This window comes from Capsicum annuum, chromosome 5 (genome assembly GCF_002878395.1).
Source record: "Capsicum annuum cultivar UCD-10X-F1 chromosome 5, UCD10Xv1.1, whole genome shotgun sequence".
Classification (NCBI taxonomy): Eukaryota; Viridiplantae; Streptophyta; class Magnoliopsida; order Solanales; family Solanaceae; genus Capsicum; species Capsicum annuum.
This window is the reverse complement of record NC_061115.1, coordinates 214,155,455-214,169,518: the sequence shown is the minus strand read 5'-3', so window position 1 is coordinate 214,169,518 and position 14,064 is coordinate 214,155,455. Positions and strand designations below refer to the sequence as shown.

Sequence of the window (14,064 nt, the reverse complement as noted above, 5' to 3'; positions counted from 1 at the left end):
ATAGAAATTGTATAGTTCTATCAAATATGTATATGTACAATATATAGAAAGTGTATACAAATTATATAATTGTTGTATAAAGCGTGTAAAAAAAAAGTACAGTTATTATATAAATTATGTATCAAAACTGTATAATTTCCGTATAGAATATTTATGTATAAGATTTGTATAAAACCTGTATAAAAGTTGTGTAAAAACGGTATACAACCAGTCAGTGAATTAAAATGGCTAGAAAGTGAAATTTAAATTCCATGGCCATTTTCAAGGAAATAGTTTAATTTGAAGTGCAAATGTACAATGTACAGTTATTATATAAATTATGTATCAAAACTGTATAATTTCCGTATAAAATATTTATGTATAAGATTTGTATAAAACCTATATAAAAGTTGTGTAAAAACGGTATAGAACCAGTCAGTGAATTAAAATGGCTAGAAAGTGGAATTTAAATTTCATGGTCATTTTCAAGGAAATAGTTTAATTTGAAGTGTCGTTTCTATCCTTCCCCCTATATTTTATCTATTTGGATCAATGGAGAATATTGGCGGAGCCAGAAATTTGACGAAAGATATACAAATTTTATTTTCGATTTTGTTAAGAGCGTTTAAAATTAAATAAACACTCATACCAACTAACATTTTACTTTTGTACATTATATAATTTTTCGAAAAAGTGTGTGCAACATACCATTTTTGCATAAGGTGGCTCCACCTATGATGGAGAACTATACACTTGTTATATTTTTTGCAATTTGTCCTATGATATTTTATCTATTTGGATCATATGAAAAAACAGTTGCTAAAATCTAGATCATATATTTTTTTTTCTTAAATATTTTCAACCAATCTTTAACTGTACACTTCATATTTTTTGCAATTTGTCCTATTATATTTTATCTATTTGGATAAGATGGGGAAACTATACACTTGTTAAAATCCAGATCTTATTTTTTTGCCTTAAATATTTTCAACCAATCTTTTTGGACTTCTCTTATTCTGAAATTTCTTTGAAAGAACAAGAACTTCAAGATTGCTTTCTACACCTTTCTGTTATGAGGGGACCTTTGTGTTGTTTGTCCAAGTGAGGGCCACATGATAAGTGATTGTTAGCATAACGAATTTCTACTTCCATAATAAAAAATACAAAAAGAAAAAAGAAAAAAAAATTCCTTTATATAGGGGCTAAGTGGAAATTCTAAAATTTGCGGATATTTCGCCCGATATAAATGATTTTTTCAGGTTAATGAATTCTTCTGGTATAAATTAAGAGTAAAATTATAAAGACTCAACGAGCACTTGTGAGGATTAGCAAGCTCTTTTACTATATATATACTAAGGGGTCATTTGGTAATGCATTAGAATAAATAATGCATGTATTAGCTTTGTGCATTATTGATATCTTATTTGATATATTTTTTCATCCTATGCAGCATTGGACTCTATTGATATTGAGGTATATGTTACTAATACATGAAAATTTATGATATTAATAATACAATGAAATTTAATACATTCATTAGCATAATTAACGATATAATTGGCCCTCAAAATCACATCTTTTTCACTATATTTATGGTGGGTAATTTTGTAAACTCACATCTATTGCATAGGACACTAATCAACTAATGTAAGAGAAATTGCAATCATAAGACCAACAATTTTCTTAACTTTTTCTTCTTATTGGTGCAATTTTCTTACCATTATTTCAATACACTTCCAAACACTTCTATTGGACTTTTTTGTGGTCCATATATTAAATAATTCATGACAATCAATTAAAATGGCCCACAAGACTCATTAAAAAAGAAAGTGATTTAAGGTTATGAATTTTCATGGTGTTAAAGATATGGTGGGTCTATTATTATAACCCTAGAGCATCTATTGGTATTTTAAATTTTTAATAACTTTACTTTTTGATATTCTTGTATTATGAGAATTTATAAAAATCAATGAGTTTGAACTTATGTACACTAAAAGAGTTCATGCAAAAATGACCGAACTTCAGACATAATTGCCTATACTTCAGCATGATGAAACTTCAAACATTGTATGTTTCTGAAGTTGTTTCGAAGAGGATATACTTGTAAATTTTTTCGCAAAACAATTATGACTTAACAAATGGTATGTGTACCTTTGAGCTAATTACTTGACAATATAGACATCCCAAATTATATATTACTCACTATTACAGCCAAATATGATGATAGTATTTATGAAAGACTTTTTTTTTGTTTCCCATTCGATATCCGCATTGGAGTCCGACTAATCCAGATTCGCGTCAGGTAAGGCCCCATTTGGGGGTAGAGCTCCCTACCAAAGATTTTTCCATACCCAGGGCTCAAACCCGAAACCTCTGGTCAAGGGAGGAGCAGCCCCATCTACTGAACCACATCCTTTGGTGGTCATGAAAGCCTATTGAAAACCAATGATCAAGCTTTGAAATCTTCTAAAAAGCCTATGACAAGATCCAAAATAGATGAACTTCAAGACAAGCAAATTTGAAAATAGACTTTTCTTGTGTTAGAATAAGGGACACAAGCCATTTGTGTGGCCCAATTTGAAGTCCACATGATATATTAGAGGCCCAAAACTCAACATTCAAAAATCCAAAGAAAAGATTCAAAACTTGCCTAAATTCAAGCCAAGGCAAGAAGTTTTGAAGTTAATAATAATGGGCTTCTGAATGTATTGAGTTGGGCTCCAAGAAAGCTTCAAAGAGAGAGAAATTTCATGCAAGGAGGTGCCAAAGTCATACTTAAATGGTTCGTTTGATAGGGTGTATTAGAATAGTGATGAATATGGTGTATTAGTAATACTAATATTAATTATGTTTACATTAGTTGATTTAGGGGTCGTTTGGTAGAGTGTATAAGAATAATGCAAAATATGATGTATTAATAATGTTTGTGTTAGTTATGTTTGCATTAGTTATGCTTGTATTTTTCTTATGTAGTGTTTGGTTCGATGTATTTAAAAAAATATGAATTACATAATTTCTAAAAAAAAAAAAATTCTTTTACATAATACTCTCAATATATATGTTGGAACGGATGCGGAAAATTTTTTGAGGGGTAATAGAGTCTTTAAGCATGTTAATGCATGCAATAGATTCATTGCATTACTAATGCCATGGATTTTGAGATATTAGTAATACACACCTCAATACACAATAGAGTGTTATATAGGGTAAAAAGGTATACCAAATAAGGTACTATTAATACACATTAAACTAATGAATGCATTAACATTTCAATACACTCTACCAAACGACTCCTTAATGTACTAAAAATAATATGCATTGCATAATTTCTTACAAGAATTATTTGTTCACAAAAAATACCCTCCATAAACATGATAGGAAGGATGTGGAAAAAGGGTTTTGAGGGAGAATTGAATCTCTTTAATATTGTTAATATCATGAATTTCCGTGTATTACTAATACATAATATAATACCAAATAAAATGTATAACTAATGCAAAAACATTAATTATACATGAATTGAAAAATGTACCAAATAGAATAATAATACAAAAAGCTAATGAATATATTATATTTTCTAATACACTCTGCTGAACTATAAAATTCCATCAAACACAAATCATAATGTGGCAAAAAGCTCCCTATTATCCAATCATGTTAAATACATGTTTTAAGCAATTGGACATTTAAACCATACATTCAAACTGAAACTATATATCAAGATTTCAAAACTAAGAAAATCAAATGCTTCCAAAACTAATTTTTAAATACTAAAGAAAACCCCTAAATAAGAAGGGCCTAATTCCAATGTACATAAAATTTTCATCTCAATTAACTTGAAACCTCATGTTATATTATATGATATTCTCCAGAAAATGGAAATCAATTATAATCTAAACCTTGCAACTCAGTGAATCAAATGAATGCAACTAGCTTCCCTTTTTTCCCTTTTTGTTTGTCCTTTTATCCCTTCTATCTTACAACTACTATAGTAATACTATGTTACAAATCAAAATTGTGGAGTAATAAAGACCATAAAAAGCTAGTTCTTTTACACCCAAATTAGAAAGAGCATTCCAAGCTTTTCTAAGCAAATAGAATTAACTTGCACAAGCTTATGCATCTTCCTAGACACACTTTGTCATGTTTCAATCCGATCCGATCTACCTGAGGGATTTATGAAACTATATGCCAGTAAGTCTCTTTGCCCCTCCATCTAAGTTACTGCAAGGTACATCCGCGTTGATTGATGACTCTCAGAGATTTTTTTTTTTCCTTCGGGAACAAACAGGAGCACAACAATCAACCTATTGGTATTGGACGGTTCAACGTTGGTCTTCCAATGTATCATTTATGTCTTGATCAAGATCTCGAAACAATTGCAGAACAAGCTGCCACCATCAGAACCACCAGAGTTAATAGGAGTGACAGAGAATTCGACCAAAAACTGCTTCGTTGCTGCATTGCTGAAGGAGTCTCGTTGTTGGAAATCATGATGTCAAATCATGTTAACAGCGTTCAATAAGGTATAACATAAGGCAGAGCACAAACATCAGCAGAGTCTATCTGCAAAGCTTCAGACCATACACAATGCTCCTGACTGACTTCATCTAGACACGTTTCAGCACTCTTAGGACGTGTTCTTTTGCTTCCGGACAACAACCATTCCTGGTCGTCATATCCAGACCAATCGTCCACCTTAGGAACTGAAAGTATCTGGCTTAAATACTTGGAATCGGGATGAGGAGGTTTTTTAGATGTTTCAGCAATCTGATCAGCACCAGGAATCACGGGAGAAGCCTTTGCCTTGACACTGAACGACGGTTTTTTAGATGCTTCAGCAACATGATCAGCACCAGGAATCACAGAAGAAGACTTTGCCTTAACATTGAACAGCGGTTCTTTAGATGTTTCAGCAATCTGATCGGCACCAGGAATGGGAGTGGCCTTTGCCTTAACACTGAACAACGGTTCTTTAGATGTTTCAGCAATCTGATCAGCACGAGGAACCACGGAAGAAGTCCTTGCCTTAACACTGAACAGTGATTTTTTAGATGCCTCAGCAATCTGATCAGCACCAGGAATCACAGAAGAAGCCTTTGCCTTAACACCGAACAATGGCTGACCTTCTATACTACCATTTAGCTTGTGCTCCTTGCTTTCCGCTTTAACGTCAGAAGCAGCTCTGCCAACTCCCTGTTTAATAGAGGAAAACAAGTCTGCTTTTGGGTGAGTATCCAATTTCTTTCCATTCTGCATTGGCTGCTGAGAGGATGAGGGCCGCAGCAATTTAGCAGGCCTGACTTCACTCTCTGTATAGCAGAACAGAAAAGAAGCAACACTAATCAGCCAAACCAAAAGGTTAAATAGCGCTGAACATGCTTGTTTAATTCAAGCAATTTGCATTAGAAGTACAGCATATACAGACTGTTACACCCAAAATCACAAGAACTCTATCAATGCAATCTAATCAGATATATAACTCGCATAGCTTTGAGGCATCCACAGGGTATGAGGTAAAGTCAATAAATAGCAGCTGTTAATAGTTTTTTAAACTCACCATGCAGGAAACCATTAGTTTCAACGTTCTTTCGCTTTTTGGCAATTCCCTCGGTGGCTGTACCAGCACTGTTTTCCTTGGAAACAAGCGGAAATTTATTGTTACTACGCACAACGAAATCGTTCTTATTATTGTCTTTTGATTTATCTTCCCGGCTTTTCTTGTGCTCACTTTTATCCTTCGCTTTCTCTTCCCTTTTCTTCTCTTTTTCCTTGTCTTTCTGCTTTCCATGACTCTGCTTTTCCCTTTCTTTATCCTTATTTTTCTCTCTTGGTTTGTCATCACGTCGTTCCTTAGGTTTCTGTTTTTCCTCTCTCTTCTTCCCAAAGTTTTCTTCCAATGGTCGGGGAATACCTTCAAAATTGCTTTTTGCCATAGTAGGGCTGGGAGGTATTGCATTAGCTCCAATATGTTCACCCCTGAACGCCTGCGCGTCCATCTTATTGTTATCAGATCCTTTCTCCTTGTTCTTTTCCTTGTCAGCCAAATTTCCGAAAACTTTGATGCCCACCCTGTCTGATTTTTCAGCTCTTTTCCACTCAACTGGAAATCTCTCCCCCGACTGACTTTGCGCACCCTTCTCTTCATCTCTGATCCTCCTGTCCAACTCCTGCACAAATTTTGAGTCCTCTGCCTCAACAGCAGAGAGGCTAGTCTTAATGGGCAGCTTCCCTTTATGTACATCTTTCCCTTTCTCCAAGCTAATTTGCTTCTCTTTATGTTCATCTCTCTCATGAAGCTTTCCTCCACTAGAAGCCCCAGGTGGAACGGCAACTCTTGTCTCCTCCGAGATGCTGCTTTTCTCTTTGTCCTTGTCCTTGTCCTTCTTTTTGTCCTTGTCCTTCTTTCTGTCCTTGTCTCGGTGTTTATCCTTTTTCTCTTTCTTTTCTCTGTGTTTCCCATCACTTCTGTCTTTGTCCCTTTTTTCTTTACCTTCTCTCTTCTCCTTGTCTTTCTTTTCCTTTTTATGTTTTTTCTCCTTTCTTTTCTCCTACACAACACGAAAAGGAAACTGTCAGTTTAAATAACAAGACCCAGTGTAATCCCACGAGTGGAGTCTGAGGAGAGTAGTGCGTACACAGACCTTACCCCTACAAGGTAGAGAGGTTGTTTCAGATAGACCCTCAGCTCAAGTAAAAGCATTACAAAGAAGTTCGAGAAAAGAAACAAAGGGAGTGAAGAAGCTAAAGACAAAACGCTAAAGAAAGCATGGCAAAGCACACAAAAAAGGGAACAGTCACAACCACAAAATAATACAATAATTGAAGTGCTAGAAACAGTAAATAGTAACCGAAATGGTTTTTATCAAACAGGTCAAGTACAAATATTTTTTACGAAAGGTCAAGTATAACTAATGCCAACATCCTCATGAGAGGAGGAAAATACAGAAAAAAAATTACAAATCTAGCACAAAATTATAAACGAGGAGACAGTGCCGAAATATGGAAACCAAATGAGGAAACCAAGTTCAGGTGGAAATCCTACATCTATTTGAAGAACGCCCAAGTAGAAAAGTTTCAAATTGTTAAAGAGGAAGAACATCGACAAGAAGTTGAGAACCTAAGCAATCACATCATAGCAAACAAAACAATGAGTGGACTCCATGTTAATTAGTAAGTGAAAAGAACATTGGTAATTGGTATGAAAAGAGAAAAAACCAAACAGAGGCACACATTGACTAAACCTGGCCATAAGTAAGCTATAACAACAAAGTGCAGAATGCCATACTACAAAACGAACAATTGAAAATGCAATCACATCTCTCCATGCCTTCAGCTTAATTAGTAAGACCCAACAGCAATAAATAAAAGTCTTGCTTCTCAAATATGTGCTTAGGCACAGGACGGAAACATTTAAAATAAAATAATTCATAATCACTTTGTATTCAGAGAGACTTCCATGAGCAATACTGGTATTTCAGCTACAAAATTATAACTACTACTATGCATCACAGCCTTAGTCCCCAACAAGTTGGGTCAGCTATAAAAAGTGTCAATGCCAAAAAAGCCTCACCATTAGCCTCAGAACATAAAATCCACTGCGATAACAACATACCCAGTGTAAACCCACATTTGGTACGTTATTGTTGTGTCATTAAGTAGATCTACAACGTATAGTAAATTCTTGCTAACAAAATTAATGAAAATTTATAAAGAAAGGAGAAATGATCTACACATGGTGTTCATTGAACTAGAAAAAGCAAATGATAAAGTGCAAGCAAAAGCTTTTTAGTGGGTGTTGCAAAGAAATGAATTCACATAAAATATATAAATCTCATACATACGTATGAAGGAGTCATCAGTAGTGCGAAAACAATTATATAATATATAAAGGAGTCTCTCATAACAGTAGGCTACACCCATGATCAACATTGAGTTCATCCTAGTTATGGATGAGCTAACTAACAATATACATGATAAGGTCTCATGGTGTATGATATTTGGTTTGAACTATAAAGAAGCACTCCAGAGAGCAAGCACTTTAAAATAATTAGAAGACTGAATATATGTACTTCAACAAGTTTAGCCAACATCAAAAGAGTGAAGCTGAAGAGGGATTGATCGCATTGAGGTGCCCAAATGCAAAGAATTCAAATGTATAGGCTTAATGTTCTAGGAGAATTGTATAATGCATAAAGATGTTACACATAGGACGACCAAACTAGGATGATTGAATAGGAAAAGGGTAGCCAGGGCCAGTAGTGAAGTCAGGAGTTTTATCAAGGGTATTCCAGATTTGAAAAGGCAACAAGATGTTTTTCAATGAGTGGGTTCACTACCATCTTGTTCTACCTAGTGACTCCGCCATGAACGGTCTTAAAAATCTGTTTCCACCAACTAGAGACAGTCAAAAATCTTACTTTTCAGATGTGTGTAGTGCAGCTGTAGCGTGTAAGTTTCTAACCTGCCAAATGAAAAGCAAAAATTTACAGTGTAGATTGTAACACGAAAGTTCTGGCCCGATGACCTGAAGGCTGAATTGAACACCCTTCACTGCACCACTAGATAACTTTGCTCTATCAAGGTTGTTGAACCTTAGATATATATAACCAACGAGCAACAAAATTTGACTTACATACACAGTATAATTTCCAGCAAAGCGTGTTCAATTGGATATCCTTGTCAGGGTGTAGCTCTGCCAAACCAATGTGTTTGCAATAAGAGAATGCCCTACTTTAGTGAAACGCAAGTTCTATAGAATGGTTGAAGATAAGCACTTTATAAAGTTAAGTGAGAGTGAATGTTCGGCCTCTAAGGTCCAGCATATCCGCAAGATGAGTGTCCCAACAAAGGTAAGTGTTAAGATGGATGTGTTACTATATATTGATTAAACAATGATTAGTCTTATTGAAGGTGCAAGTGGTACACAAAGGATAAAATGAGATAAGGTTGCTTGAGATGGTTAAATCTGTCATGCGTCAACTTTCAGATGCATCGGCCTTTAGGAGTGAAATCTTGGTGTTTAAAGGTTTTGGGACAAGCTAGACCTAAAATCATACGAAAGGAAATAGCTGGTAAGACTTAAAATCTCATGATCTCCATGAAGACTTGATAGAAAAGAAAATGTATATAGGTGATACCTAAATAGGTGTTACTTTTTTTTCTTCTTGAAGATGCAAGTAGATTCATTCAAAGGCATCAAGAAGATGCAAACATTATAAGGATAGGTCAGTTAAGCTCCCAAAAATAAGGATTTGTAGCTTCTTTCTAAACTATAGAGCCTAAATAGGTCTTTCTCAAAAAAATAAAAAAAAAAAATAGAGCCTAAATAGGTGCTATTCAGGTTAAGTTTGTTAGGAATCCTTTAGTCTAGTTAGAGATTTGTATGCAAATAGAAAACATTAGTTAGACATTTGACATAGAGCATTTCCAGTAACAATTGACCAAAATCTTTAAATATAGGATTGATATGAGTATGGAGAGACGTGGTTGGTGAGGGTTTAGCTTGGAATTGTGATATCGTTATTGTTACCAATAGCATAAAAAACGTTTTCATCCATAATGACTAATACTTTTGAGCCAAAATTCCTAGAAATATCTTAAAGCACAAAACAAATCCATCCAGGCTGAAATTGGACAAACAATTTTAACAAGAAGCACCAACATGGAAAAGAAAACAAGTTGCGGAGCATATAGGTGCATCTAACTCATGAGAAGGGAACAAAAGAGAATCTAAATTGCTCGGTTATAAAATATTCTTAGGATCTAATGGATTCACTTTTTTCTTTTTTTTTTCTTCTTTTTTTTGTGTGTGGGGTGGGTTGGGGGGTGTTTAAGAATTCATACGATATAATCGATAAGGAGATGAGCAATTTGCATAGAAGAAGATGAAGCAAAGCATCAACTAAAAATTTAATCACATTTTCTTCACCTTTATGTCCCTGTGTAGGTCATATCCAAACGGTGAAACTCAAAGCACTGATGTAAACCAGAAAAGGCGACAGAAAACCACAAATACTTCAGAATCAAATGGGAGATCATTGCCCCCACCCTCACCCCCAATTGGGGACAAAATTGCAAATGTTTCTTGCCTGATGTAGGGTATAATATGTTTGCAAGAAAAATACATCCCAGATCAGTAACTCTACTTTTAAAAGTTGGACAAAATGAAGAAAAAAGTTTCATCAAATATACAAGAAACAACAACCAATAACAAATACAGGACCCATCGAAATACCAGCTTACCACCTTTAAGGGAAAAAGATAGTTAACTGAAAAAACTGATATGGTTACAGGGGTGAAATCAATAATAAAGTCGAATGAGAAAAAGAACCAAAACGAATTGGAAAAGGAGGGCACAGGTTGAAGAAGTACCTATGTCAAGCTACATATGAAACTATAAGATGAAGTGCTTGACAAAACTGCCAGGAATTACTATAGAATGATCATTGAGCTCTATTTTAAAATTTTTGTATAATTGTGGTGTTGGGCCAGCATGCACGCACCTTTAATAATTCACGGGCACTGCTACCTCCCATCAACACATTAACTCTTCCACTAAAGTTTGGACAAATGGGAAGAAATCAACCTAGTGTAGTTTGCCTATGCTAGGATTTGAAGCTGAGAGTTCATGGTTCTCAACCCAATTCATTGACAATTAGACCATATCATTGGTGCAAATTACTCCGTGGATTCTAACCTTAGTAAATAGAGTTGTGTTGTCTTTAATTAATTAGCCCCGACTCCACATTTATCTTCTCCCCACAAATCTAGCAATTCCCTAGCACATGGACTTTAATTTTATCGACAACAACAATAACAACATAGCCAGATGATTATTAATTGACACATGTCCCAAGTTAAGGTTCCGTGTACCAAGATCATTCAACTAAACCACAGATATGAGTGAAGAGACTTTGCAAATAAGAAGATTAAGTAATCAGAGAAGCACTGATGGATGGAATCGTCAATCCCGCAGTTAAGGATGGCAAACATGACAAGCATCCAGCAAAAATTTCAATAACATGATCGAGTATAGAGCATAACAGGGAAAATTTAAAATACCATTCAATTGGATTCAATTAAGGAAAAATGTTACCGGCCAACTCATACATTTTCTAGTGATTTCACCCTAGATGACTAAAGAAGTCAGCATTCTACTTATGCAGCACATCTTGTATTAAATACTAACTAGAACGAAGCCAAAAGCAGAGCCCTTTATATTTCCTTTAAACAAGTTTACACTATTTGTCGGTAGTGCTTATAGAATGTCCTCTTCCAATATATTAAGGCAATAGGTTTTAGCTATGTTGCTCGGACTCTTCAAAAATGTCATTGGGCACGTGCCACATCCTTCAAAAGTAGTGCATTTTTGGAGGATCCGGCACGACTGCAACAACAATTTTGGAGAGTCCAACAAATTAGGTTTTAGAATGTTGTTTCCCCATACATTAAAACAATCACACTAGTCGCTTCGGAAGCAACGATGATTTTAAACTTCAACGCAATTAATTGCCATAAAGAGAGATTAAATGACTAGTCCACGCATCACAAAACACAACCAATAGACTCCGGATAATTAATGCCGTACCAAATAGGAATTATTAAAACAACAGAACACATCCACATAACGATAATAGAAATCGAACAAACCTCTTTTAATAAGTCACTGTCCTCTGGTCTAGGCTCCTTTTCATATCCCCGTGGTGTAAATGGAAAGCAGCGAGACATTGCACAAAATTGAACTCCGAGATAAAAATGCTCGGTTGATAAAACAAAAACACTCTCCAATTAACTTCTCACAGCAGTGTTCCAGTAACGGAACGAACCAGCAATTATACTCCCGTCCATACACCATATCCCCACATTCCTTTCCAGTTTCAGTTCGCTTCCATTTAATCCCCTCACTCACTCAATCAATCAAACTAATCCAAAATCCCAATAAATTCAACTTCCTCTCAACTTCAAATTCAACAACCAAGATTCCACCAAAGTAATTCCAAACTCCGTCAAAGTAAACCGCTAACAAATTCTAAAAGTATCTACAGTCCTCTTCCATTGCCAGGTTAAATCCCCTGCCAACACAGTTCCATTAACAAGCTATCCGCCAACGAATCGCCACTGATAACTGTTCAAAACACTAATTAGATGCAAATTGACAACCAACACTTGAGAATTACTAAGTGATCTGATTGAAAAAACCCTAGAAAATTCCACCCAAACCAACAAAAATAGCAATGTCTCTATATAATCAAAAACTCCAAGAAAATCAAAAGGGTGTTCAAATTCAACACTTCTTCGTTTTATCAACGAAAAAAAGTGAATCAAGAAAAACCCCAAATACACCCAAATATATAAATTCCAATTGCTAAACTCAAAATCAACAAAATCCAATTAAAATGTTTTTTTCTACTTCTTCCTCTTCTTTTACTAAGAAAAAAAACAAAAGGGTGTCTAAATTCAACACTTTTTATTCGTTTTATCAACGAAAAAAAAGTGAATCAAGAAAAATACCAAAATCCCAAAATTCCTAAATTACAAGCTAAACTCAAAAAATCAACAAAATCCAATTAAAATTTTATTTCTACTTCTTCATATTCTTATGGTAATAAGTATTTGCTAGGACAAAATGGAGAGCATTGTATGAAGGAGCAAGATCTTCAACAAACTGGTAAATAAACACAATTACAAGCAAAAATTAATCCTAACTGATGTGATGATAATCGATTTTTGCTCTGCTTAAAACTTCAAGATTCTTCGTTTTTGGTCTTAGTAAGGGTTTGAGAAGAAATGGGTTTTTTGGTTTTTGGTTTTTTTTTTTTTTTTTTTTGTTATTCTTTTTGCTTCTACTCTTTCTGCTTGGTTGGTTTTTATGGGGTTCGGAAAATACACGCAAAAAGGGGGAAAAGAACGAGAGCTTAAAGCCTCACATATATATTGAGGGATCCTTGGGTGTGAGCATAAAGTATAATAATTTCAAAATAAAAAGAGAAAATATCCAATTATTTTTCTGAACTATATAAAAAAAAAATTACGACACACCTCAATTTAAACGAGGTTCTGTTACCCAAACTTATTAAAAGTATAATTTTGACACTCTTAGACCTCATTTGTTTGCACTTAATAGAGGTCTGAATCTGAATTATTCAGACTTGTATTTATTTTTAATTAAGGTTTTAACTCCTAATAGGTCTGAATAGGTCTTAATCATTCAGATTTGGAACCAAGTATTAATAGGTCTATTTATAATATTCACCACTCTATTCATATTCAGCAGTCACCACCACTAACCACCTCTGCCACCATCACCATTGTCAACCACCACCTACCACTTCCACCATCACAATCACCATCGACAAAAAATACTGCTACCAACTACAATTGTCAACCACTACCACACCTCCTACCTCTTTTATTCTAATTATATTCACCCCCACCACTGCCGTCAACAACACCACAATCAGCAACTACTACCGGTCAATCTCTGCTACCAACCAACTCATCTATCACAACTAGCACCACCACTAACTACCATTAATACATCACAACTTCTACACATTCTTTGGCTGCCACCACCATTGTCACTAGTAACGCCACCTCTACCACCACCTCTACCAGTATCATCACTATAATTTATCTCTACTAACAACCATCTCCACCGTCACAACAAATAACATCTCCAACTAGCACCAACACATCATCAATCATCATGCATTCATGTTTCAACCAACACAATCAGCACCTTAAACTACAAACATCAAGCAACATCACATCACAACAACCACCACCATCATAACAGTCACTACGATACCAACCATCACAATTATCACCACCAACATTATTAATCACTAACATCAATCATCGTCACCGCAACCACGATTATAAGTCATCTCCACTATCACTAACAAATATAAATATTTTTTCTCAATCAAATACTAATAATTTTGTTGTATTATATTAAATACTTTTTTAATATATAATTAATTTTTTATTTGAATTGCACTTTCTATTTTATTATGTATACAAATAAATTTTTTTACACATTTAGATGTTGAAAAACAAACAGTATTAATCATTCAATTTTCA

General features: G+C 34.6%; 1 protein-coding gene across 4 annotated transcripts; it reads right to left on the bottom strand.

Moving 5' to 3' along the window:
• Positions 1 to 3,789: 3,789 nt before the first annotated feature.
• On the bottom strand, positions 3,790 to 12,899 carry LOC107871283 (myb-like protein X). Of its 4 annotated transcripts, none has more exons than XM_016718163.2 (4): positions 12,688 to 12,899; positions 11,632 to 12,106; positions 5,540 to 6,530; positions 3,790 to 5,291 (listed from the first exon to the last, which is right to left on the bottom strand). In XM_016718163.2, the coding sequence occupies exons 2-4, from the start codon at positions 11,707 to 11,709 to the stop codon at positions 4,498 to 4,500; spliced, it is 1,863 nt and encodes a 620-aa protein (XP_016573649.2). In that variant the 5' UTR covers positions 11,710 to 12,106; positions 12,688 to 12,899; the 3' UTR covers positions 3,790 to 4,497. The 4 variants fall into 4 exon arrangements, with proteins under 4 accessions (XP_016573649.2, XP_016573650.2, XP_016573648.2 ...); XM_016718164.2 differs by having other exon boundaries at positions 11,632 to 12,053; XM_016718162.2 differs by having other exon boundaries at positions 11,632 to 12,899.
• Positions 12,900 to 14,064: the final 1,165 nt, after the last annotated feature.

Bases quoted from the DNA above. Each gene is read 5' to 3' on its own strand.
- LOC107871283 (XM_016718162.2), bottom strand. From the start codon at position 11,709: ATGTCTCGCTGCTTTCCATTTACACCACGGGGATATGAAAAGGAGCCT. The intron at 6,531-11,631 runs GTTTGTTCGATT...CGTGTTGTGTAG, and splicing joins ACAGTGACTTATTAAAAGAG to GAGAAAAGAAAGGAGAAAAA. The intron at 5,292-5,539 runs GTGAGTTTAAAA...TCTGCTATACAG, and splicing joins AACTAATGGTTTCCTGCATG to AGAGTGAAGTCAGGCCTGCT.